The sequence below is a fragment of the Artibeus jamaicensis genome, unplaced genomic scaffold (genome assembly GCF_021234435.1).
Source record: "Artibeus jamaicensis isolate MK-2021 breed Jamaican fruit bat unplaced genomic scaffold, CSHL_Jam_final contig_464, whole genome shotgun sequence".
NCBI lineage: Eukaryota > Metazoa > Chordata > Mammalia > Chiroptera > Phyllostomidae > Artibeus > Artibeus jamaicensis.
This window is the reverse complement of record NW_026521842.1, coordinates 8,098,294-8,125,654: the sequence shown is the minus strand read 5'-3', so window position 1 is coordinate 8,125,654 and position 27,361 is coordinate 8,098,294. Positions and strand designations below refer to the sequence as shown.

Here is a 27,361-nt window from a genome sequence, read left to right as displayed (position 1 = left end):
GGGGCTCGCTCGCACAGCCCCCTCCCCAGGGGCCGCCCCCTCCTGTAGGGCCGCGCCTCTGCCCCTCGCATCCCCGCCCGGCGGCCGACTCCGCCTGCGAGAGGCCGAAGCCGCGGCGGCGGCCGCCGTTGCCGCCATTGACGTCAGAGGGGCGGGCACATGACCCCGCGGGGACCAATCGCGCGGGCGCGGAGCGGCTTCTGCAATCTCTCAACTGAGCCGGCCCCCGCGGCCCCCGCCGCACTCTTGCCCGCGGACGGCCGCCCAGACACACGTACTGTACACACGAGCGGGTGGCGGGGCCGAGACACGCCCGCCGCGCGGCCCCCGCTCGCCGCCGCCGCCCCCCGGCGCAGCCCGCGTCCCCACCCGTCCGCCTGCCCGCCGAGCTGGTCCGGCCGCTGGGAGCATGCACCCGACGAGCTAGGAGGAAGCCGAGCCCCGCGGGAAGGACCGAGAGCCGGCCGCGCCAGCCGCCTGCCCGCCGCGGGCCCCTCTCCTGTGGGCGCCCCCAGCCCCACACCCCCCCACCTTCCTGAGCGGTGGGGGGGTGCGGGCTGCCGAACGGGGGCCCCGCCGCCCCGCAGCCGGGACAGCCCCTCTCCCCGCCCCCGGCGCCCTCCCCGGCCCGGCCGGCCATGGATCTGACCAGCAGCGCGGGCGGCGGCGGCGACCCCCGGCAGATCGAGGAGACCAAGCCGCTGCTGGGGGGCGACGTGCCTGCCCCCGAGGGCACGAAGATGGGCGCCGTGCCCTGTCGCCGGGCCCTTCTGCTGTGCAACGGGATGAGGTACAAACTGCTGCAGGAGGGCGACATCCAGGTCTGTGTCATCCGGCACCCGCGGACCTTTCTCAGCAAGATCCTCACCTCGAAATTCCTGAGGCGCTGGGAGCCGCACCACCTAACGCTGGCCGACAACAGCCTGGCGTCCGCCACGGTGAGTCTCTCAGCGCGGCGCGCTCCTGCACCCCTGCACCTCCCCTCCGGGCCCGGGAGGCGCCCCCTCCCACCTCTGCACCTGGAGCCCGTGGCCTGCTGCGCGCTGGGGGGCGCCAAGGGGCGCCGCGGGCGGGGAGAACCCGGCGCCCGACTCCTGGCCTGGGCTCTGGGCTGATTCGTGAAAACCGCAGGTCTGCCCAGCCGGCAGCTCGGGGGGGATCCTTAGAATTCTGGAGAAGATCTGCCTTCCCCCCGCCCCCCCCTGAGCATTGGGGGACCTCTGGGCACAGAGCTTGGGTTTCTTACAGATAGGACCGTGGGATAGACCCGAGGCTGGGCCCGGATGGTGGTGAGGGTTCCCTTTCTGAAAGCCTGCGGTAGATGGGAAAACAAAACAACCAAAAAATAAAACAAACAAAAACCCCAAACCTCAAACCCCCAACAACCTCAAAACCTCCAAACCCAAAGAATTTCCAGAAACCAATTCCTTTCTTTGCTGTACCCATCTTTTATTCTTTTTTCCTGCTCGGGTTAGCAGGCAAAACTGGGTGCTTGCTTCCCTTTCTGAGAAATCTCTTTCGCAGGTTGGGCGGTTGAAAGTGTAGGGGGAGGGGGCAGGGGTCCTGGACTGTCTCCTCCCCACCCAGGGCTGTGGGTCAAGTTCTAGTGTGGAAGCTGGACTGTGGGGCTCTGGTCTTGCATTGTCTGTGAAGTGTGTGTAGACGTGTGTTTCGTTGCTGGGGGGTTTATTTTGTTATTGTTTTTAAATATATGGCTGGGGCTGGGTCAGCTGGGTGAGAGGGAGAGGAGAAGTCATTGATCTGTTTCTGAAATCAAATCTACAAGGTGGAGAAAGACAGCTGTGGTGGGTCACAGCAGGCGGGTGGTGAACAGGAGCCTGACTGAACAGGATGCTTTGTGTTTTGAAACAAGGACAGTTTAAAGCACGAAATCAGCTTGGGCCTGAGCCTTGCTTAGGGGGTTCCTTCTTCTATGGAGAGGTGACAGTTCTTCCCCAGAATGCACACTCCCCCCTGGGGCCACAGTGAGTCTGTTTACTAAGCACATTGGGGGGGGTGCAGAATTCACCGCTTGTCCACACCTGTGCCAAGAAAACCCAGCCAGGAAACAGGGTGTCGCTTACATGGCATGTCACAAACGTGTAGCATGTGTAGACATTTCCCCGGCATCCATGTTCCCTTGGCAGCGTGTCACAGGCCGTGCGTGACACATGCTCCAAGGAATGGGGAGGGGGAAAAGTTAGAAGAAACCACACTCATCGAAACAGCTTCCCCCTTCCTGAGAGCATTGAAGCACTGGAGGACTTTTATTCTGAATTTTGGGTCCGACGTGCTGAGAACACCTATTTTTTCTTTCCTGTGGGCACGTTGGTGCAATGTCTGCAAAGGGTGCTTTCTCAGGAAGGATCACTGGTTGTTGAGAAGCAGCCCAGGCCCAGTTTCAGGCTCGTGCATGTTTTTAAACCCGTTGCAAGCCACAGGCCTCAGTGTTTGGCTTTTCATTTGATGGAGGGAGAGCCTCAGAACATTTGCCCTCATGCAGGATTTCAGATTCAGGGAAGAAGTTGTATCCTTAGTAATTCCCTGCCTGGGACCTGGAGCTCCCAAATCTGGCTTCAGAATTGTCTCCTGGCTCAGAGGGGCTTTATTTTTTCTGCCACCCCTCAAAATGATGGGGAGTTGCGGGGAAGAAAAGGGTTGAGGGGCAGGTGGATGGGAAAACAGTGATCCTCTGTGGGAAGAACAGGCCGAGCTCTCCTGCTCTCCCCTGGGAGAAGCCAGGAGTGTGTCTTCTACTGCTGCTGGCCACGGTCTGGGGGAAGCCAGCTTTGGAGCTCATGGCCCCAGACTTACCTCTGGTTGCTCAGGATGTAAATGAGAGAGAGGTGGAGAGACAGAGAGAGAGAGAGAGAGAGAGAGAGGAGGAAAGGCTGAAGCCAGGCACTGGTTTCTTAAGCAGCCAGAGGCCCTGGCCCCATCTTCACCAGACAAGGTGGGTGGCACTTACGTAGTTTGGGCCTTTCTGGAGAGGAGCTATGATCTTCAGGGCTAGGGACTGAGGGCTCTCCATGGAACAACATTTGTCTCAGCAGAGCCTTGCTCTGGCGTTGGGAAATGTGGAATGAGGAACTCTGAGCAAGTGTCCAATGAGCTGGCATAATTCCTCTTCCTCTGTCTGCTGTCACCCAGCCCCTCGGGCAGGGCAAGGGGTGTCCTTAAATCTCCCCATCATGGGCTCTAGTGGGGTGTACTGCTCTCTGTCTCAGGGCCTATGAGTGTGGAGGGGGACTGCCAAGAGTGGTCTTGATCAAAGCCATTGCCTCCAGGGCAGAGGTGGGCTTAGGACTGCTACTGGGGACCTCCTCTCATCAGAAGACACCTGGTTGGCGTCTAGGCCCTAGGAAACAGAGCACCCTGAGGGGTTTTTCTGAGGTCTGGGCGTTATGTAATGTGTCTGCATTTTATAGTGTGGCCCAAGCACTCTATTGAGAAATATTAGCCCAAATGAAACAAAGGTGAATTTGAGTGCAGTTCACTATAACAACAAGCCCTGTCGGCCTGTGGCTTTGCAGAGTTCCCTGGCCCAGCCTTAAGCTGCTGATACATCAAGTATCTTTCCTATCCTCTCATGAAATGTATATTATCTGTACATTAAGCCATCTCTATAGCGCAGCCCAGAACCATTTGGTAATTATCTGGTTAATTATGTAGGCTTCAGGAACAACAGTCATAGTGATTGATCTGGATTCAAATGAATAAACAAACCAAATACACTCTTTGCCCAAACTGTCTTTGGCGTCTGTCTACACTGATCCAATTAACTAAATTGTTGTCAGAGATGAAGACCAGGCTTCCAGGACCACAGCTGTCTTTGGCAGGGGTGGAAGCACATGGGGCTCCCAGGCCCACCTGGGTGGCACTTCCAGGTAGCTGTGCCCTTCAGGTGGACCTGTCCCGAGTCCCTGCTGGGGAGATGGGCTCCGCCTGGAGCCCCAGGGACTGGCAGCCTCACCCCTGGCCCTGCTATAAACTTTGCTTCCGTGGGGTCAGGTTGGAGCTTGCCCTGTGCCTGTCTCCTGGGCCAGTTACTGATTAAATCCTTGCAGAGCCCACAGTGCCTGACGTGGCCTGTGACAGCACCAGGTCTGATGCACTCTGTGCTTGAGACTTTGGATCCGGAAAGCTCGTAAACAAAGAAGGAAACACAAAGGCAACAGTGACCTGGCTGACGTGTGAGGGGTGGTTGGGAGGCGTCCACCCCTTTCCTGGGGTGTATACGACCACACCTTGTGGGGGAAGGGCATGCCTGCCTAGGCTGCGGCTGGCCTGGTACTGCAATCCCCTTCTGCATTCAGACCTCCCAGTCCCTGGGCCTCCCTGGGCTTTCTTGGTGGCGGGTGTAGCTGACGGCAGGCGTCCTGCATAAGCAGCCAGGTCCAGTGAGACCAGAGTCCATTTTGCTGTTGTGCGTTTGGCTTGAATTTGATCACCTGCTAGACACGTTTGTCCACTGGAAGGGGGTTTTGTCCGTGTGCTTTGTGTCCTCTGCACCGGGGAGGTACACACAAGCCACTCACATTTTATTTTACCTGGTTTTGTGCACACCTCACACAGCATCTTGCGGTGGGTCCGACTGGAAAAGCCTTCTGTTCATTGACCCACCAGGGACTGGAGCACAGGTGACGGTGGTGGTCTTTATTCTCAAGCCTTAATTCACCAGTGACTTGTTTTTAACTTTTCACCACTCTGCTGCTCCGACCGAAATGTTTCTGGTCTTCGAGTCACAGAGCGGGACAGAGAAGTCACCTTAATTCTCGTGGGGTTTCTTTAGTTTGGTGCTTTCTTGGGGAGAGCAGCTTACTTCCGAACTTGTACTTGTGCTTACTAAGCATGTAGGTGTCCAGTGCTAAGGGGAGAGCTCATCCGCATGGTGTGTTTCCATGTGAGGATCACAGTTTGTGTCATGCGTCCCATGGGAGTGCTTCTGTGTGTGCATGTGTGTGCATGTGTTCTCATTTTTGCACTTTGTGTTGTGTGCTGCTTCTGGCCTTTGATTGATAATGATGCTTCTTGTGGTGTTAGTACACACAACAATTTTTTCTTTTAATGCCACTTATCATAAGAAGATTTTTGAATGTATCAGATTTGCTTCCCAGATAACTTGTCTGATTGGAGTTTGTGGAAGGAAGGGGCAGAGACAGAGAGGAGAAGGAAAATCTAAATTCTCCGTAGACAGCAAATGTGGTCTGCCTTCCCCAGGTTGTGGTAAATAGGTACATTTTTAAGGACAGAATATGTTTTGATGCTGCCATGTGTTCATCTGGTGCGATCTGAGATGCCCCTTCTGGGCAAAATCGTGCCAGTCCAGGTGGAATGGGTTTCACTGTTTGTGGCCCCGGCTCTGCTGCTGAGCTGGTGATGGAGATGGGCGAGGTGGATGTGTGCTTTCGGCTTGGGCTCCATGGCTTGCAGGTGGCTTCTGCACAGGGTCCGCTGAACCACCTGGTATCGAGAGAAGGAGGGCACTTTTGGGGTACCGTGTCTGGCAAGGTTGGGGAGAGCCTGATGGCCGTGTCATCAAAGCTGTCTTAGGTGCCTCACTGCCAGCCTTGGGGGAGCAGGGCAGCCTCTTTCCAGGCCAGCCAAGCTCGGCCTGTGCGGATGGTGTTTTGGCAGAATGGACCTTTGAGATGGCTGAGTTATGCCTGTGATGAAGGGCTTCACTGAGATTAAGCAAGGCAACCTAGTGGTTTAGGGTGCCTCCACCGTGCGGCAGAACAAACTCCGGGGTTGCCGTCTCTTGGCTCTGGGTCTGGATGTTGAGGTTATGACCTCCTGGCTGTGTGACTTTTGGCATGTGCTTTCCCTTGCTGGCCTTTTTCTCCTTCTGCAGGGTGGGGGCAATCCTTCCTCACTGACAGGATTGCTGTAAGGATTGGAAAGAATTCAGATAAGCACCTAGTAGGGTGGCCAGCCCAGAACAGGGGTATGACAACTATTCCAATTCCTGTTTTCCCAATTGCCCGGAGAGAGCTTTGTGAAACTATGTGCAAGTGGAAGGGGTTGCTGCTACTTTAAAACGGGGGGTCTCCAGGGAGAAGCCTCCTGTGATGAGCAGTGCCTCTGGGGAGGTCAGGGTGTTTAGCAGCTTTGGTCTGTGTGGAGGCCAGAAGTCGTTGAAAGCAGTTTAAGAAAAATTCCTCAGTGGGCACAGTCAGGTTTCTTTTAAAACAAAAACAAAAACACATAACTTTTTTTTTTTTGAAAATTGAAACAGTGATGCGCACATCAAATACATTCAGATAGCGTAAGGCACGTAAGGGAAAATGAAGCATCTCTCTTATTTCATGTCCCCAGAGCCCCTAGTTCTCCTAGGTGAGCCCTCTTACCCTTTCCTGTGTGTCCTTGCTGACCACTCTGGCATTTGCACGCAGTTCTGAGTCATTATTTCTCACTGGACAGTGTATTTTGGAGATCATTTCAGATCAGTGCGGACACAGCTGCCCTGTTCTTTTTCGCTGCTGTGTAGTGTTCCATAGAAGAAGGGCACTACAATAACATAGGCCATTCCCTACGGCGGCACATTTGGGTTAGTCCCATTCTTTTGCTGTTTTAAACAAGACACTTTCCATTTTTATTCAGTGGAATCGTTTCCGTTTTGATAAATTGAATGTTGTTTGCTTACTTCCCTGGTGGGCGTTAAAATATTTAGGCCCAGAGTTGCTTTGCAAGGGCAAGCTGACCCTCCCTCAGAGTGCACTGTCTGGGGTCGCTGCTGCCTGGAGGCATGCTTCAGTCTGGCCTGATGTCACCAGTCAGGGAGCCCCTTAGGCAGTTTGGCTGCCTGGCCCCACTAGGAGCTGAGGACAGGTGAGCAGGGGGCTCTGACCAGTCAGACTGACCTCTGCCCCAAGGACGAGGGTCTGTGTAGCCCAGGACAGCTGTTTCCTGCTCCACCTGAGGGCATCATTTTTGTCCCCAGGCACTTCCTGCTTCCCCAGGATGGAAGCCTGTCCCTGTGGCCCTGAGGTAGAGAAAGGGAGGAAGTGAGAATGTCTTTTCCCAGCCCTTGGCCCCAGTGACAAGGCGCCCAGCGCATGCTGCAGGGCACTGAGGGAGGCCAGGGCATTTGAAAGGAACCGTTGCTGCCATTAGCAGAGCGCTACCCAAGGGTGGGTGATGGTGACGAGGTGTGTGTGTCTATGCACGTGGCGTGCATGGAGGTGTCTGTCTGCTGAGACAAAGGGGACCGCAGAGCAAATATTTCTGGTGCTGAAATTGGTTCCCATGTTCAGTCGCTATTTTTTTTGTACCTGTGACGTCAGAAGGGCTTAAACCAGCGTCTGGGCTGTGCACTGGGGTGGATAGAAAGCAGCCAGACCCAGCAGAGCGGTCAGATAGGCAAGCAGGGATCCCGCCCCTGCAACTTCCTAGCTGGTGGGTGACCTTGGGCAGGTCTCCTAACCTCTGTCCTTATCTGTAAAACTCGGAAAATGGGACTTCCTTTTAACATTGACCCCAGGGTTAGGCATGGTAAGGGATGGCAGTTCATTTGACAGATGAATGTTACTGTTGTGGACACTTGGAAGACAAGCAGTCTCTGCCCTTCTGGAACCTGTGTTGGGGCGGTGGTGACAGACTGTAAACCACCAAGCAAGTAAATACAAAATCTTCTGCTGGGGGCGTGCCAGGAGCCTGGGAGAAAAGAGAGTGGGCAGGCAGGTGGCGTATTTGGGGCTTGGGGACTGGGATCCTTGTGGCTTTGCATGCGGCAGCCAGGAAAGGAAAGGCAGTGAAGTTGGTATCTGGAGGGAGAGCATTCCAAGTAGTGAGAATGGCTAGTGCAAAGGTCCTGAGGCTGGCCCGTACTTAGAAATCACCCAGTAAAGTTGCCGGCACTGAGCAAGTACTCTACAATTGTCATTCCCCGCTTTCCAGCAGCTGTTACTATCTATTAAAAAATACTCATGAGTGCCTAGAATGTGCCAGGTGCTAGGTGTACAGGGAGCTCCTTGTCCCGTGGAGCTTTCATTCGAATGCTTCTGGTGTATGTGAGCATGTGCGTTTGTGTTTAACCCAGTTTTCTCCCAATAAATAGTGAAGAGTAGTGTTGGAGCAATGCTTGAAGAGACTCTTAAACTAAAAGCCCAGCAAAACTTTCAAAAACGAATTCTTTTTGTCCATACTGTGTTGCAAGGGTCCCAGGATCCAGACATATTAATCATGGAATTAGCCTACAGGGCAGAGGCTAGGGGAAGTGTGTTGCCCAGGGACCCTTAGAAATGACTCAGCAGCAGGGCTGAGACTCACACCCAGGACTCCTGCCTCCCAGCACCTTCTGGTACCTTCCTTTGTCACATAAACAGATTAGGCTGAGTAAACTCACTTTGGAGGGAAGCAGAAGAGCCGAACTCTCCGGTCCTCAGCACTGAGGCGGGGCAGCTGACGTTTCCCTGGGACTAGGCTGGCTCAGTTGGGGTCACCAGTAGAGGAGAGATAACACTTGAACTGGTAGTAGTTTCCTGGGTGTCCTGGGCCAGCCCCAAGCTCCTGGAGGCCCAGAAAAGCTGCCAGTGGGAGCGCAGTCTGGGAAAGCCCACTGCCTCTGGTTTCGGCTCACCGTCCAGCCCGGGTCAGGCTGATTGCCCACACATGCTCGTGCGGGGCTCCGTGGACAGCAGTGCTGTCTGTGGGGATGGGGCTGGGTGCAGCCAGGGCAAGCTAAACTGCTGCGACCACCAGCCCCCACACCTGGCTGGCTGCACATAACACCCTTACTTCTGGCTCCTGTCACAGTCCAGTCTGGGTATCTGCCTCCTGTGGGGCCTCACTGGGTCGGGTGTGGGGAGAGGCAGCGAGCACCAGGCGGAGCCTTTTGTGGGCTTGTCTGGTCCCTTGACCACAGCTCAGTCACTTAGCTCTCCCATGTACAGAGGAGGCTGGGGTGGGATGAGCTGTGTCCACGACCAAGGAGACCATGGCCTGATGACAGTTCTCACCCAGGACGGGGGGACACCACAGTAGTCTGGAGGTCTCTAGGGTACCATCAGCAGAGCTGTTTGCCTGGAAAAAACATTCACATGACCTGGTCCCTACTGGCTTCTGGGTTTGAGCTTGGTGGCAGGTTAGGGAAGTTTGCAGTCTTCTCTCTTGGGGAATAAATGGGATAAGTGAACCTATTGCAAGGGATGGGGCACCGCATTCCTGGCTACGCTGACATTTATTGCCCACCTGTTGTGTGCCAGCAACAGCGCTCTACTTTTCCATACAACCCCACGAGGTGGGTAGCATTACCCCCATTTTACAGATGCTGCACTGGAGGGATTGGGAGTAGGTAGAATTCAGAAGCAAAGGCAGGTCTGCCCCACACTGGAGTGTGTGTGTCCAGAACATGTGTGCATTCGTTGGACGTACCGTACATAAAGGATTTCAGCCTCTTGCAGAAACATCTTAGTTGAAAGTCAGTGAGCTTGTCAGTTTACTATTTGCCATTGTTTGGCAGACATGCCTCTGAATTTGTCAAGTGAGTTCAGGGAACTGGTGTTGGGAAGCGAATGCCAAGGACTTGTAAAGGGTAAGCACCAGGTACTAGTTTGTGAATCGAATACCAGATACTGTGTGTGTAGATGGAGTTCCCAGGTACTGCATTTGCAAAGGGGGTGCTCCCGGCTACCCTGTATTTGCAAATGAGTGCTTCTAGGTACTGCACTTACAAAGTGAGTAGTCCAGGTACTACACTTGCAAAGTCAGACATAATCTTTGCTCCCCAAAGGCTCACAGTTAAAACGAGGTACACCGTAAACTACGGTACACTGTAGAGCAAAGCACATATGCCTTGTCTGCTCTTTGGAGGAAGGAAGAAGTGCTGTCATGGGGGCAGGTGGTTTTAGGAAGGGCTTCATGAGAAAGACGCATCTGGACAGACAGAGATAGGGTTGAGTTGGGCGGAGATGGGGATGGGGTCAGGGATGGGGATGGGCAGAGGGAGAGAGGCCAAAGCAGCTGGGGCACGTTCCAGGTGGTTTGTGACATTCTCCCTGAGCTACGGGCACCTGGGAAGCATAAGATAGTGTAGGAGCTACAGATGGAGGTAGGGGTTGGTTCCCAGAGTGGGGGCCCCGAGGCAGGGTGAGGTTAGTGTTGGGGTCACCAAGGCATGTTTGAGTTGGGAGGACCTTGCTTGTGATGCAGAGAGATGGGGGAGTGGCCACTTGGAGAACCTGGGATACCCCTGAATGGAAACTTTGAAAGTGCAGGGACCTAAGTCAGCAGGGCCAGGTGTTAGTCACAATAGTGACCAGTGCAGCAGCCACTCAGGAGTGTTCTTTTTGCCAGGAGCTGTGCTAGGTGGTCCCAACAGTGACCCACTATTGTGCTGTTGCTCTCTGCATTTCACAGAGGGAGCTGCCGAGGCTCCCTTTCAGCAGCCATCCTTTGGCTGAAGGAATGGATGAATGAGGGAAGGAGCAAGGCTGTTGCTGGTGTCCAGTTCGGGGGGGGCCCTCCTGCTGGAGGGACGAGGGAAGAGCCACATTCAGACCCCCACCTGCCACCTCCTTGTACTCCTGTGTGTCTCTGGCCCTCTGTGTGTCAAGCATGTTATATCACTTCCTTCTCCAGGGCTGGTGAGACCAAAAGAGAGAGTGGAGTGTGTGCAGCAGACCCCACGTGTTGCCAGGGACATGGTACCTGCAGCCAACCTTGGGGTGGACACAGCCCAGGAGTTCCTGGCGCACTGCTATGCCGTGAAGCTGCCTGTTCTGGCCTGCCAGTCTGGAGCTCCTAATGGGTTGCCATCAGAGACTTCTGGTACTTTCTGAATCCTGGGCCTGAAGTCTCTGCTGTAGGCTTTGTCTCAAAGGGCTCCCCTTCTGGAATCTTCTTTGCTGGAGGTCTGGTGGGAAGGCCCAGCTGGCCCTCTGTCTCTAGAGAAGCTGGCACCATTGGGCCAAGGCCCAGGGCAGGACCAGTGCTCTGCTCTGTGTCTGCAGTGGGGCCCTGAGCTGGCAGCTGTGGAGTGGTGGGGGCAGGGCTGTCCCATTGAAAAGGGGAAATGACTGGTGACATCTGTTCATTGCTCTTATTGGCTTGTGTTTCATGACCTTGTGACTGAGGCTTCCTTTGGGGCTGGGAAAATGAAAGAGTTTGAACTGTTTCAGCAGTCCAGTGGCTACCAGGCTTGGGGATCCAGGCAGGGTCAACCTCAGGGTCAGATGGATCAGGGGTGACTGCAGGACCGTGGCAGTCATTTCCTCCAGCCATGCTAAGTCCTCCTTTGTGCATTTCATCTTCACACCAGCCCTGGAAGCTCTAGCTGCAGGTGGGGAAATGGAGGCCCTGAGAGTTCCAGGCTATATAACTGGACCCCAGACCCCCAGGCTGCAGAGCCGGAGTCTTCCCCACAGTGCCATGCTGCCTCCTGGCCAGGCTGGGACACAGGAGCCTGGGCAGCGAGGACTAATCACCTGCAAGACAGTGGCAGCAACAGTGAACACTGCTCTGAGCCCTTCTGCAGATGAGCTTGTTTCATCCTCTCGATGCCCCTGTGAGGCGGTGTTGTCATTACCCCATTTTCTAGATAAGCACACTGAGGCCTGGAGTGAAGAGGTCCCTTCTTACCCAGCTGTTAATCTTGAGCTGGGATTTGAACCCAAGCCATCTTACTCCAGAGTATAACTGCATGTGGCCTGTGAGCAGGGCTCGAGAGCGGAGGGTCACAAAGGCCCCAGTGGCCAGGGCTGGCTGTGCTCTGAGAAGTGGGCCTTGCAGAAGGGGGAGGGTGTGGACAGAGCAGAGCATTTCAGACTGCAGGGTTCAGCCATCTCTGCAGACCCATCTCTGGAAGAGCCGTGGCAGAGGTTTGTTCCTCAACTGACCTTTGTTGATCTTGGGGTAGTGAACTTGACCTCTTGGAGCCTCAGTTTACTTGCCTGAGATGGCCTGACCCCAAGGAGCTGCCTGTCAGAGTCAGCTGTGTTGACTTGACCACGGTCAGCTTGAAGTCCAGAGTCCACCACCAAGCGTGCACCCTGCCCAGCAGCCCTCTGACTCAGCCCCACACGGGGAGCTCTGGCACAGCACCTCTCCCCTCTGCTGCCATGCCGGCCCTCGGCCCCTGGAGTCTCCCCTGACCCCCGAGGGAGTAAGGGTGCACTCCTACAGCACAGTACTTCCCCAGCTGGGAGGCAGTTGTCTTCTTTACTGCTCTGCATGTCCACAATTACGCGTTAAAAACAGAATAATTGCAGGGATAATGATGATTTTATAAAACCAAGAAGGACACCCAGAATCCCTCATGTGACTATTTTGGGGTATAGCCATCTACGCATTTGCTTAGATGAGTACACTTGACACACACGGATGTGGTCTTACTCATAAATGCGAGGTCATTTTTATGCATTATCTCAAAGAATTTTAACTTCAGCCCTATTGCTATTGGGGACCATCCTGGGCATTGTAGGACATTGAGCAGTGTCCCTGGCCTCAGCCCACTGGGTGTTTGTATACCTCCTCTCAGTTGTAACAGCCAAAAATGCCCACAGACATTGCCACGTGTCCCCTGGGGGGCAAGTTCACCAGCTTAGAACCCCTGCGGTAACTCATTTAACAGTCCATCCACCCCAAGAGGTTCTCTGGGACAGAGTGGCCCTGGCTGTGGATGGCCTGGGCAGAGCTTGGAGCCCACTCTCCTGCCCCGCGGCCACCTTGCTTCTTTGGAAACTGGCACAGAGGCAGGCAGTGACCAGGAAGTGTGTGGGGCTGCAGCAGCCCTGATCTCTGTGTGTGGTGTGGCTTGGGGCCGAGAGTCAGCAGGGACCCTGGAAGGAAATCCCGCCGGCCAGGGCTTCGGCAAGCTCCCCACACTTTTGATCCCTCAGATTGACCTCCCCGCTGATGCTGCCTTCACCTGATGACTCAGGACTTCAGAGATCTGGATTGTTGAAAGGGGAATTGCATCACGCCAATAGAAAAAGCGAGAAAAACCAGCATCGGAAAGTTACGATGTGAGGAGAATGACTTTGAAACCTGTTTCTTGTGTCCTGTCTGAAATTAAAGCATTTGGGAGGATTGGGTGGGGGAAAGGGTGCCATGAAGGGAGGGAGTGGGATGGGGTAGGTGACCTGGCTATGCGCCCTTCTAAAAAGGCTATCTGCTTGACTCAAGCCCCATGCAGGGCAGTGCACTGGGTCCTCCCGCTTTTTGAGCTAGTTGAACCCCACCACAAAGAAAGGTATAAAAAAGAAGCTTCTAAAGTATGTGTGGGTCCTGCCAGCAGGTGCAGTGAAGGGGCAAGGGTCTTAGGTCAGAGAGTGTTACGAAGAGCGGAGGTCAGGGGGTTCTTTTAATGCCCCAGCAGTAAGCAGGGCACCCTCTGAGTTGGGAGCCAAGCCCTGGCTGGGCACTCTTGTGTAGGACACACCCAAATCAGCATTCAGGGCAGTCTTTCTTGAAGGGGTCTGCGCTGCCAACTGGGGAGCAGCAGACACTTTGAAACCCCTGGGTCGAGGTGGAGGTGCTAAAGACCCTGCCTCCCCAGGTCAGCCCGTTCCCAGTGGGGTCTGGCTAGGGATTTTGGATTCTGACACTTCACATTGGGCCAGGTAACCAGCGGTGCAATCCTGCTCTCGGTGTCTGCATCCGCAAGCTGGGGACAACAGTAGCTGCCTCCCAAAGTCGTCTTAAGAATAGAGCAGATAAGACCTAGAAAGTAAAGTCCAGGCATAGGGTCAGTGCTTAGTAATGCCTCCTCTGCCATCACCACCCATTTTACCGTGGCTGCTGCCTCGGCCCGCCTACATTTGTGCTTCTTGCTTAACTGAACTTATTTAAAAAATTTTTAAATTGATTGATTTTAGAGAGAGAGAGAGAGGAAGGGGGTTGGGGAGAGAGAAACATCAATTTGTTGTTCCACGTACATGCAGTCATTGGTTGCTTCTCGTATGTGCCCTTACCAGGAATCAAACTCACAAACTTGGCTGTGTCAGCATGATACTCATCAACTGAGCTACCCAGCCAGGACCTAACTGAACTTCTCGAAGGCGGGGTCCTTTTCATCCAGGTGTACATGATGTCAGTAGAAGACTTTGGCTGAATGTAGTCTGCCCTCTATATCCATGGGTTCGGCATCTGCAGATTCAACTAACCATGGATCAAAAATATTTTTAACAAAATTACATTGTTGCTGTCATTACCATGTGGTTAGGCCTACTAGGGTTATGATGGTTCAGTCTGTATGTACTGAACCTGTAGACTTTCTTCTGTCTTTATTCCCTAAACAGGGCAGTGTAACAACTATTTATTTGTGTTGCATTTATATTGTATTGGGCATTACAAACAGTCTAGAGACGACTTACAGTATATTGGATGATGCGCGTCCGTCACGTGCAAACACTGCACCATTTTATGTAAGGTACTTGAGTTGAGAATCCTTGGATTTTGGTGTCTTCTGGGGGTTCTGGAACCAGTGCCCTGCAGATACCAAGGGACGACTGTATGGTTGCTTATATGGGGCATCTCAGGGCCCCAGGCATTGCAGTCTTTGAAGAGACAGAAGAGCCTGTGAAGTTTTCTAGGAAACGCTGGCTCTGTCTGGTGACTTTGGAGCTGTCCTGTTGGGAGAACTTCCAGGGAGTCACCTGAGGCACCTTGGGCACCGAGACCTGGAATGGACCCTCAACCCTGGCCCCAACCCCAGCTTCCACCACTGCATCTTGAGCAGGAAAGAAACCACAGTTGGGAGGCTTGAGATATTATCGGTAGTTTTTACTCAGCTTTCAGCAGCAGTGCTTGGGAAATAAGATTTTGATCTTAGGAAATATGATTTAAAAACAGAATTGAAAGTTGCTTTTATTTTCTCAACAATATTGCCCCTGACACATGCACAGGGCCTGAATGGCGGTGGCCAGTCTGAGCGTGCCAGCGGGCACACCACTGAGGGACCTTCCGGGGCGCACGTGTGTGTATTTCATAGCCCTTTGCTCTCGAGCAGGCTTTCTGACTTTGATGGCAGAGCGCCCCGTGTAGACAGAGCCCAGGAAGGCCCTCTTTTTGGGCGGCAGCTCATGGTGTCGTGCAGGCCTCACTCTCGCTGCTGGTGGTGCTGCTGCTGCTGCCGGGGGAGCAGGCTTCTTCCTGGGAAACCTGAATATCGAGAGCTAATCCCATTGGCAGGTGGCTTCCCGGAGCTTGAGTCTGGTTGTCCCATCCCCATGTGCCCATCTGAGTGGGGGTGGAGGTCTCTCTCCTCCCTGCTGGATGAGGACTGGGAGCTCTGGGTCCGCACCAGGTCCCCTGTGGAGCTTTTGAAGAGGTGAGGCCTAGCCTCCTGGCCATTCAGGAAGGGCGAACGCTCCATTCTTGTCTGCTCTTCTCTGCCCTGTGTGGCCAGTGGGGGCTGTGGAGGGAGATGCAGGCCTTTCTTCAGGGTTTCTGCGGGCAGGCAGTGTCCCTTGCTGTAGCTCCTGTCCTGTCACCCCTGTCAGGGCTTCTGTTCCTTCCTTCCCCTTGTGCCTTTAGGCCTAGGAGTGGGAACACACGGGGTAGAAATGGGATGACCAGCTGTCCTGGCCTGCCTGGGACTGTCCCAGGTGTTTGCAGTCAAGTTCTGTGTTCCAGGAGGCCCCTCAGTTCCAGGCAGTGTGGGACAGTTGGTCACCGTAGGTAGAAAAATCATCTTGTGTGCTTTCCCTGCGCTCTGCCCACACCTTGCTACGTTGTCCTTTTGTTACAGTTCCTTCAAAAGGGACCATCTCGTGTCTGCCGTCTGTTTCTTCCCAGGGCCCTGGCTGGTACACCAGGAGCTTCAGGGGGACGAAATTGCTTTCAGAGCCTCTTTTAGAGTTTGTAGTAATCGAACAGGCCGTAACGCTAAACACAGGAAAAAGAAATTAATCTCTTGTACTTGAACCCTTTTCTGAAAATGTGTTCCCTGGAAAGACAAATGTGATGATGCTGTGGAAGACAGATCTGAAAGACAGATGTGCGACCATGACAATGATGACAGCGATGGCGGTGACGGTAGCAGTGGCCCTTAGTTTGCCCACTTACTCTGGGCTTGTGTTAAGGACTTTGATGCACTATTAGGCTAATTATTATGACAATCCCGTGAAGATTTTCCAAGGTGAGGAAACCGAGGCTTATCAAGGTGCTGTGATTTGCTCAAGCTCAGGATGGGCAAGAGGTCAGGCCAGGGAATGAACCCTGAGGCTGCTCTCTGAGAGCTGTCTCTGCTTCCTGACGGGGTGTTTTACACTCCAGGCCGAGCCAGATAAAACTCACACTCTCACTGCTTCTGTCTTTGATGCGGTGTCTTATTGGGTGTGCAGGCAGCAGATCTGATGTTTTCTACCTCCTTTCACGTGGCAAGGCAGGGTTGTGTGCATGGAGCCACCAGTTTTGGCTTTGCTGAATATACCTTCAGCCAGTATTGGAAAAACATTAGTCTTTCCTCTCCTTTTTCCACCCCTCCCCCTTTACAATTTTTATAGTTAGAATCAGAGTCAGGTAGAGTTGGAAGAGAACCTGCTGGTCATCTAATTCTGGGATGGCAAACATACGACACAGGTGCTGCAGTTCTTCATTGCCTTGCCCAGGGTAGACATTGCTAGTCAATTCTGGCACAATCAATCCTTCCCTGGGACCCTGGAAACAGGCACTACTAATCAATTGTTGGCATGTAACACTTCTCCCACAGTGTAGGTTAGGAAGAAATGGAGACTAGGAGAAGTTAAATGACTCTTAGTGAAGCAAATGGAGTTGTGGAGACTGCTCCACACCGGGGAGTTCTCTGTTGACAGATGACTTTGGGTTAAAAGTTTGACACCTAAATAAAGTGTGGTGTGGGGGGAAGGACATGGGTTAGTATAGCAGTTCAGGGATCTGGGTGTAAATCCCGGTTCTGCTTCTTACTGGTGGTAGCTTCAGGCAAGTCATGTGACTTCTCGGACCATGGTCTGTGAAACTGAAAATTATAATGCGCACATCCCAGGGTTGTGAGGAGTCAGTGCCGTAAATGTTTACTCAGCATCCAGCAGCTGTTGATGCAGGTCTGGTGTGGGGGCACTTTCGCTAGGTCTGGCACGAGGTGGAGAGGCTGTGGGGACGAGGCCCTGCCCTCAGGGAGCTCACAGCCCTTGTGAAGACAGGGCCCGATTCAAGTAAGGCTTGTTTTCTCCCTCTTTCCCTCGCAGAAGCCTATGAAATTGTACTGTCATTTTCATTTTTTGGAGGCTTTTGAAATTTGTTTTTCTTTTTAAGAACTTCTCTGTCTCATCCACTTACATTTTGGCCTATTTATGCTTCCCATGACTTGCTTTGGGAAGTGATTTACTTTTTCTTTTATTCCTGGTCTTGTTTCCATTCTCATATCAGGGCAGTTAGTCGGTGAGTCTGGCAAGTCACAAACAATCAAAGTGACAGAATCTTCCCTACCAAATGGATGTGCCAGGACATTGGACCTCTGACTTTTTTGGAGTGATACACTCCTTTTGAAAATTTGATGAAATATGTGGACCCTTCTGCTGGCAGAATAGTAAGATGGTAAGATGAATGGTAAAATGGTAAGATAAAAATGTAGCATCTGTAATATAGGCATTCTTAATAGATTCTACCGCCCTTCCAGCTTATAAACCAGGCTGGGGGCCTGTGACACTTTGCTAGCAGGAAATAGAACTTTGCATGGAAATAAACACATAAATGATTTTTGAAAATGTTTAAATGTTTCATTAAGTATGAAAGATCAGGGTTTTTATTCAGAGTTCTCCTCTGGCTGGGCAAGTGCATTTGTCCACATAACATTTTCTAACACTTGTTGAGCTGTGTTTAGTCTTCTTGGTTATGGTGCAGTATTTCTTTCTTTTATCCTAGTCTGGGGTTTCAGGGTTGGCACTTCTCGCCCCTAAAATGTTTAAGATTTAGAGCAGTTCTTCTCTCTTTGATAAGGCGGAGCGCATCGCTGCAGGCGTGCTGTGGTGGAGCACAGGGTGATTCCACCCACGTCGCAGATGGTGGCTCAGCGCTCAGCCCTGCTAGGCCCTCGGGGAGCTCTTGGGCCACCTCACCTCCCCGACCTGTAAAGCTGGGAGACAGAATTACCACAGACTAGGAGGTGGTCAAGAATTAAGGAATAGCCACCGTGAAAAAAAAATAGGCCCAGAGAATATTCAAAAAGGACATGGTGGATTTTGAATTTGATCGCCTGGAATTTGACTCAGAAGTTTGGATCCTTTGCACTGGAACAGGTTGGTGTTTTTATGGAGTCTGTATTATGGAGGCTCCTGGCAGACTCAGCTGAAGTGAGCCAAGGCCCTGTGTGAGGAGCGGGATGCGTACGGTTCTAAAGTGCTCCTTCCCCAAAGGCAGAAGACTAAGGAGGCTGACCAGCAAGGGTCTTCCTTGGTTGGTAGCATGTAAAGGGACCCTAGTAAGTGACTTCCCTCCTTGCCTTGGACTCTTCTGACATTAGCCAGACACCTGTCTTTAGCCACTCCCTGGAATGAAACATGATAAATGACTGGAGAGAGAGGGTTCTGTGGGACCATTTCCAATTTAGACATGAAATTTTGCTGGGACGATTTCTTTGCCACTGAATTTTGCATTTGCATGTTCTTAAGCCAAAAAGAGGAGTTGAACTTGCCCTTTTGTTTGCTTCATTACTCCCACCACTTTTGCCAGTTTGGTGGGATGTGGTTGTGTGTGTGTATGTGTGTGTTGATGACTCTTGACTTTTTTTTTAAAAGTGTGCTGTTTGCATGGAGGCCTCTCGCCTTCCGGAAGATGGGTTGCCAAGGGCTGGCTGGGTGAAACAATGGAATCCACCATTCTTGAGTACCTACTATGTGCTAGGTACTTGTCTCATCCTTGCAGCAATCCCCTAGGCTGGGTAGTGTCCCCATGTTACTGGACTGGGGTCAGTCCCTCTCCTCCAGGGTCACACAGCTGTAGGTCATGGGGCTGCAGTTAATACCCAGGTCAGGCTAGCTGGAGCCCATGTCCTTTATCCTAGGCTTGACACTTCTCCTGTGCTCTCAGGGGACTTCTTATGCATTCTTTATGTCCCCACCCTTAAAGATTCCACTTAGGGAAAGAGAAGTCGATGGTGTTTGGATGACAAGGAGAGGCCTGGAGAGTTCTGTTTCTCCAGCTCAGCAGCCTCCCTGCTAAGTTCAGGTGGGCCCAGGACTGCCTCGCCCTCCTGGTCACTAGCTGGGGTGGCCTGCTCCAGGCTACCAGCTATGGAACAAAGTTAAGGCTCTGTCTGCCTCACCCATGTGACCTCCCAAGACAGTCCTGACCAGTATGTAAAGGAAGGGGGAGTATAGAGAAGGTACTTTTCTTATTACTCTGTTTCACAGGTGAGAAAGCTGAGGCTCTAAGGGGAGGGTGTCCTGGCATGGTCACTTAGATAATGAGGGGAGGAGCCAGGCTGAGGCTGAGCTGTTCCTAGGAGGTGTTTGTAGCCTGTTAACCTGGAAGAGGTGCATCTCAGGGTTGGTGGCATAAGCTGGAAGTGTACCCCTGCCAGCATCCTCCTAGAATCAGCTTAGTGCCAGGAGACTGAAGAACAGGTCCAGTCACTGCATCCCCATCTGAGCTGGTGGGGCCTTTGGAGATCATCTAGGCTGATGTTTTTATTTTGCAGTTGGGTAAACTGAGGCCCAGGGAGGGAGACTGCGCTAGTTGTCATTCTTCCCCCAGGATGGCTTCTGGTTATTTTACTTTATCTGCTCCTTGGTAACACTGTCTTTCTTATTTATTTATTGAGGCATTTGAGATTCTGAGTGTTTTTATTGTGGTAAAATATACATGACATTTATTGTTTTAACCATAGGTAGGTGTACGATTCACTGGGGTTAATCACTGGGATTAAGTACACTCACAGCATTATGATACCATTCCCACTGCCTATATCCAAAACTTGTCGTCATCCCCAACATAACTCTGTACCTATTAAATACTAGATGCCCCTTCCCACTCTCTTGGCCCCTGGCCGCCTCTGTTCTAGGTGCCTCATGTAGGTGGAATCATACAAAACTGTCCTGCTATGTCTGGCTTATCTCACTTAGCATAATGCTTTTAAGGTCCACCCAAGTTGTAGCATTAATCAAAATGTCATTCCATTGTTATGGCTGAAGAGTATTCCACTGTATGACCAGACCACATTTTGTGTATCCAATTCATCCATTCATAGACACTTGGGACGTTGCATGAAACTTTTGCAAATTTGTGTGTGTCGTTTCCCCATCCACATGGCATTATGTTGAATATGTGCAGTCTTTGGTAGTACGGGTTGGATCTCCATTTAGAAACACAAAAACCTTTGTGGAAGGCACTGGGGCAGAGGGAGGAGGTGCCTTTTGGTCTCTGCAGCCCAGCTGAGTGCTCACCATTTCCAGGAAGCATCCCTCGTGGGTGCAGGATATGTCCCCTGTCTGCGACTGCTATGTCCTGCTTCATCCGTTCTCTTTCCTGTTACCTGCTCCCTGTATGGACTGACTCCTGGCAGTGCTGCCCAGCACAGTGCCTGATGGTGGTTGGCACTCAATAAATATTTGTTCAATGAGTGAATAAAGAAATGGCCGAATGAATCGAAGGAGTGAAATTAACAAGTGGGGTTGATGAGTAGCAGTGGGGTCCTCTCGGACTCGGCCCGTTGGCTCATCTCCTGTAGCAGGCATGTTGGGAAGAGCAGCCCTAGCTCAGTGAGCTGTCCCTCTTCCCAGTCCTCGCTCACATCTGTGGTGAAGGCAGGCCTGTCCCCGCGCAGCAGGGGCTGTCCCTGAGCAGCTGGGTGCACACAGGACAGTTTACTCCCAACGGTAGGGCTGAATGTGTTCTCTGACTGCACAGGTGTTTGCTGAGGGTGTCCTGTGTGCCAGGTACTTGACTAGGGGCTGGCCTGTGAGGTGACCAAAACAAGGTCCCTCCTCAAGGACCTTACATTCCGGAAGGGGAGACAGCCTTGCACAAAAGCACCCGGTAATTTCACAGAATAAATAAGTACGATGAAGAAAGATACCTTTTCTCTTTTTCCTGTCTCTTTTTTATTCACTTCTCTCTTTCTATTTTATAAAAAAGAAATCTGTTTGGCCGGGTTTTTGTTGTTGTTGTTGTTGATTGGCAGCCAGGGATGTATGTACAGTTATAGAGTTCAAATCCCAGCTCCTCTGCTTGCTAGTAGTGATCTTGGCAATGATGTTAAGCTTTGTGAGCCTTAGTTTTCTTGTCGAAAGATTGTGGTGTGTCTGCCTCCTGGGGTTATAATTAGGCTTAACGGTGACGTTGCTCATGGAGCACAGTGTCTGGCACATTGCAACGTCTCAGTGCTTGCTGCTGTTGTCATTGTGAACCTGCCATCGTTGAGTAATGAGCTGCTGGCCGCGTGGTTTTACAGTGGCAGAGCCACTGTAAAGGGGGGCTCACTGGAGAGGGGCTAGGAGGGTGTCGAGTGGGTCGGCCCGACGTGGCATCATTTTCCTCATGCTTTGGCTGAATTGAATGTGTTCAGAACCCCGGCCCTGCGTCAGATTGTCTCCTCCTGGGAACGGGAACAAAAGGGGCCAGCGCTGAAAGAGGCCCTTGTTCCCTCACCCAGCTTGGGAGAGCCAAGGCCGGTGTCTGCAGCCAGTTCAGGAGTTCTGTGGCAGGGCTGGCTCTTCCCTTTTTCCTGTGCCTCTTTGGGGCCAGTCTCTGGTTCACTGAGATGATGACCAGATCATACAGGAAAAGAAACAGAGAGACAAAACCCCAAAACTGCCCTCTGAGGTGCACTTGTCTTTGTAGGACAGGGACAGGGACCTTCTCTGGCACAGAGTTTCTCAGTTAGAGTTCCTCTAATTGAACAGGTTTCCAGTTTGTCAGGCAACGGGCTTGGTGAGGTTGCGTGGTGCTGCCTGGCCTGTGTGGCCCAGCCCAAGTGTGGGTGTTGGACTTGGACCTGTGTTTGCTTCCTGTCCCTGCCACTCATCATGGGGGCTGGGTGAGTCCCTCAATGTCTGCGTGTGCCAGGCCTCAGGTTCCACCTGCAAAAGAGGCGCATGGCACCGTGGCCTCGTCAGGGAGTGGGGGACCGGGCAAGCACACGCAGGGCCGGGGCTTACCACTCGGCAGCTCCAGTGATGCTGACCCCCAACACGGGAGCCACTGCCACCCCTCAGCACGGGTGCCCCCTCTCATTCCCCATGAGAAGGCAGGGGGATTTGAGTGCTGTTTCTCAAAATGCCATTTCTGCCCAGGTTCAGGTCTGGGAAGAAGAGGGATTTAGTGTTTTACCTTTCCCAGGCCTCGCTTTTTGACCCTGTGGGCCCGGGACCTGGTGAATAAGACTGTGACGAGCATAATAGGGGGCATTTCGTGGCTCTCTGGAGTCTGAGGTGACAGAAAGGCAGGGGCTGGGGGTGGGGAGAGGCTGTAATTCTTTCCCCCAGCTCAGCTCAGCTCCAGTGTCTGAAATGACCTAAAGTGGTCTCATACCCTCCACCAGCCACTCACTCACACACTCAGGCAGTGGTGCTGTGTCCTAGAAGTAAAGACACGCTTGCACCAGCCTGGCCTCCAGTCCTGGGCCTGTCCTCCCTTTCCTCCCAGTATGGAGTCTTTTGCACAAGGCAGGTGGGGACATAGTGAGGAAATGTACCCAGCGCCAGTGCGCTGCCTCCTCCTTGTGTGCAGGGGCTTCTCACCTGGAGTTCAGGCGTCGTGCCTGAAGCATGCACTTCCAGAGTACTTACTGGGTACCGGGCATTGCACCAAGCCTGGGGAGAGAGCACCGTGGATGGTTGGATTTAATGCCTCATGTGACTTGGACATAAACAAGGGTGACAGGAGCTTGTGTGAAGCACCAGGCTCTCCAGGAGAAAGCTGCTGATCACAAGGGGTGGACTTGGGCGAGGCAGAGAACACAGGAACAGCACTCCAGGCAGAGAGGCGGTGGCAGAGCCTGGAGGTGTGGCAGGTCCAGGGGAGGGAAATGCTACTTGCACCAGGACTGTGTTGAGTGGGGTGGGCCCCGGTGAGCTGTCCTGTGTGCCGGGCCCAGGACTTTGGACTTGAACATGGAAGCTGAGTCCTTGGAATGCCCCCAAATGTCTAGTTCCTTCCTTCTTAGCCTTGAAAACATCTCATTCTTTGTCCTGACTCTTGATCATCCTTAGGATGACTTGGAAAAAGCTGAGCTGGTGACCAGGGTGGGGCTTAGTTCATTGCCAGTGAGGAAATGGCCACTCCCTCATCTTGTGGTATTGGAGGAGAAACTCGAAGGGGCTGGCCCTTGAGGTCATTCTGGACCAGAAACCTTTAGGACCAAGATGGTGGAAAGAACTGTCTGGTATTGGAAGCGCTAGGATCAGCCTTCCATAGTGAAAAGGCCCCCTGGCTAGTGATCAGAGCAGCAACATAGGAGTTCACCCTGGGCTCTGGCATTTGCCAGCTGTGTGACCTTCGGCAAGTGGCTTAACCTCTTCGAGCTCTTGTTTCTCATCAGTAGAATGGGGTGAGTAGTAGTATCAGTCCCCTGGGCTTCTGAAAGGATTCGGTAAGCTAAGGCATGTCCAGTGTTAGCTCTGTACTCAGCACAGAGAAGTACCCACAAAAAAAGAGAGAGCCCTTATTCTTACTCTCATTACTATTGCTGTTATCAAAAGTGGAATCAGACATTCCTAAGTTAAGGCTCTGACAGTCTGTAGCTGTGACATAGGGCAAGTTATTGAGACTAAACTGAGCATGTTATGTGCATTATGACCCCCCACCCTCGTGAGTTGTCCCACCTGGAAAATGGGCCAATAATTAAAATTCAATTCCCAGGATGCTGTGGGAGTGCAAGAGCTGCTGGGTCAAGGCTCTGTTTGAGTCGAGTTTCCTGAAAGACTGTGGGGGGCCTAGAGAGGGGAGGGGCTTTCCCTGAGCTCCTGCTGCTCTGTGCAGCCCCAGCAGATGGGTGTAGGGCAGGGAACTTCAGGGGTCTGCACCCATAACCCCATCTGGAGGCTGGCAGCCACTCTCAGGTAGAAGGGTTTGCTCGCGCCCTGGTGAGAGCCCTGGCGTTGCCTGACAGTTCACCCCCAGACTGTGTGTTATCTTTTGCAGAAGTCATGAACAGGAGGAAGGACAAACCACTTCCTCTACAGCCTTCAGATTTATCAGGCACAACTTCTGACAGTTTCAGTTTGAGGAGAATTTTTAAAAAAGAGAAAGAAGTTGAGAGAGTTAGAGAAATAAAGCGACCCTGCACCTCTGCTTTTTGCTGCTTCTATGGTTTGGCCAAGGCGTCTCCAGGGACCTCTGGGACGTGGGAGGGCAGAGGTGCTGGCAGGTTCGGGTTCAAGAGACAGCTGATGTTCAGAGCTTTCTTTACATACCCAGGCTGCTGGCTCAGAGGCTGGGTTTCCGGGCCACTCTCTGGCGTGTGTTCCTTGTCCTGTGTGCTGTGGCGCCTGGACACAAAGGCCAGGTTGCAGAGACAGATGCTCAGAAGTCTGACCTCGGAGCAGTGTTCTTTGCCTCTTGTCGTGCCTGGAGAATGCGCTAAAGATAGGGCTGTGCCCGAACCACAGTGCCTGCTGGCCTCCTGGGGAGTCCGGCCTGGGTGTTCTCCCCCCCCCCCCCCGCCCACCTGCCTGTTAAGTCTCCACACAAAGGGTGACTCTTGGGTTAGATTGGGTGGAACCATAGGGAAGGAACTGTGTTTTTGTAAGTCAAAATAAGTAAATATTGGTTTCACATAGGTTGACCTACGAGTTTGTAAGTAAACATGATTCCTGACTTCCTGGTGCTATCTCTTTGCTGTGGCCCTTAGACTGACTCATAAGATCAGGGCCGAAAGAAACCCTTTCTTGGGATGGAAAGAGAAACATAATGATTGGCATCCGTACACATGCACACATATGCAACACACATAATGCACATAGCTGTACATGCACACACAGTACACACATAGTTGGGCACACGAACACATGCATACATAGACACACATGGGATACATTGCATGTGCACACGTATATACACATGCACACATATGGACATCTTAAAAGGTCGTCTTTGGGATTTCACTCCTTGCATTCAAATTTACTGGGTGTATGTGTGACTTTGGGCACGTTATATAACCTCTGCCTCAGTTTCCTTATCCCTGAGATAAGATCAGTGGTAATATTTATGACCTGGGATTGTGGTCGAGACACAATGAAAAATGCATGGAACAAGCCTGGCACAGGGGCCAGGACCTCCAGTGTGCTTGAGTCAACCCCTTCTGACTTCCAGTGTTCTTTAGGGTGCCCCCTCGGGCCCCCCCTCTGCGGTATTCCCACAGCACCTGGTTTGCCCACAGGTGCAGGACTTGGCCCATCTGCCCGTGGTTCTCCTGATTAGGGTAGATAGTGAAGTCTGTCTCCCATTCCACACCGCTGAGTGTTAACCCATGCCACGGACTGCTCTAGGGCATTTCAACACGGCCTCTGCTCCTGAGAAGCCTGGAGTTCCCTGGGGTGGTGTGTGTATGTGGGGAGGGAGGACGTTGACAGTAAACAAGCCAGCAATCACCAAAGCCCCTTTAGAGGTGACACACATGCTAGGACGAAAATGGGACTGGGTGAGGCAGCAGAGAGAGTTGGATGGGGACAAACTTTCGACAGTGCAGTCAAGGAAGGCCTCTCAGAGGCGGTGACACTGGTGGAGGAGCTAGTCCTGTGGGGAACGGGGGAAGACCGTTTCAGGAGTGGGTATGGCAAGTACAGAGGCCCTGAGGTGGGATGGCAGGGGCCAGCTATGACTGTCATGCAGTGCCAGCAAGGAGCCTGGATTTTATTGAGTGCCTCGGGAAGCAGGGACAACATGAGATCTGATGACCTTTTACTGAGGCTGGTGAGAGAGGCATCAAGGGTGGACTCTGTGTGCTGTTCTTCTCTTGTCCCTTTGAACCTGCCTTGAGCTCAGCCACACAGTGGGTGTCAGGAGCAGTGTGTTGAATTGCTGTCTGTGACGGTGTGAGGACAGCTGTGCCCCTTGTGTGCAGTGGACCAAGCTTACATCCCATCTCCTCTGTGTGCCCTCTGTCCTGATCTGTTCAATGGGCATGACGATGGACGCTCTAACCTCCCTGCCCCCCCCCCCCCACCGTGGCCCTGCCTCCCCTGTGTCCTTCTCTGAGGTCAGTCCCTTTCAGCTCCAGCGCTGACGTTTCTGTCTTTCTTGTTTGTTGTGGGGGAGGGGTATTTAATTGCATTCCTTGGGAGTGAATGACACAGAAAGGGCAGGGGTATGTCAGCGACGCTGCTCTGTAATTTTCATGTCTGGGACGGGTTTCAGAACTGAGCTGTTTTCCTCTCTGACCGGCAGGGCTGTTGCCCAAGTCAATAGTGGTGCACTTTCGAGTTTGCCTTTGTTGGTTTTCCTTTTTCTTTCTTTCTTTCTTTCTTTTTTTTTTTAAATAGGTCTCCCCCCTCCCCTTGTTATGAAATAAAACTGGCAACTTGGATGTGGTGGGTAAGAATTAGTAGTTCTTGTCCTTTTGGTGTGGGAGTCGGGTGGAGGTTGATTCAAACATTTATTTCCCATTAAGAGATTCATGGGCTTAGAAGCTTGGCCTTAGAAGTGGGACAATGGCAGGTCCCGACTGCTGGTGGTACCCTGGGACTTGGGTTTGCCTTAGAGGGAAGTGGGGAGCGTGCTGAGCAGAGGTTGCAAGCGTGTGACCCACGGACCAAGGCCTGTCTGCCGATATATTTTCTTTGGCCCACATGGTGATTTTGAAAAAAAATGTCTCAGTAAGTTGTCCGCATTTAAAAACCAGGAGAGTTTCCCTAAAAAATGTCTGAATCTTCATTTTCTAGTAACAACAAGAGCAAACACTTTTGTTTCACTTACTATGTGCCTGGCACTGTTCTGAATGATCGATCGATCTATCTTCTGTCTATCTATCTATCTGCTCCTCTAATCCTCAGAACACTTCTGTGGTGCAGGCATCTTTATTATTATCCCCATTTTACAGCAGGGGGCAATGAGGCAGACAGTGGGCCAGTTTGTTCCTGGCTGTGCATGTTCTCATGTGGCAGCCGTGGGTTAGAGCTGGTGGTGTGGCTGTGCCCTTTGGGCTGGGCACATGTTTTCCACTTCACCCCAGCCTCACCTGGCCCACTGTACTCAGGTTCATTAACTGTCTGGTCTGGGCTTAGGGGCATCTGACTTTGGAGAGGTCAGGATGGAGTCGCCCAGAGCCCACCTAGGCCTGGCAGAGTGCGCAACACTTCTGATCTGTATGAAAGTTTGTTTTAGGCTCCCTGGTTTCAGTCCAGAGGGCACTGTGTGAGGATCTCAGGGGTGAACCGAATCAGGCTGCAGGAGAAGGGGGGCCTCAGCCTCCTGTCCTATGTGACCTATACTTCTGTGGGAGGGACTCAGTGGGGGAGTCAGG

General features: G+C 52.5%; 1 protein-coding gene across 1 annotated transcript in view; it reads left to right on the top strand.

Annotated features, from left to right (window-relative positions):
• Positions 1 to 220: 220 nt before the first annotated feature.
• The window catches only part of CMIP (c-Maf inducing protein), a 227,574-nt gene continuing 200,433 nt past the window's right edge, over positions 221 to 27,361 (top strand). The window contains exon 1 of the mRNA XM_037142455.2: positions 221 to 938. Coding sequence (XP_036998350.1) covers positions 639 to 938 — 300 coding nt within the window. The 5' untranslated portion in view covers positions 221 to 638. The remainder of the gene's footprint in view (positions 939 to 27,361) is intronic.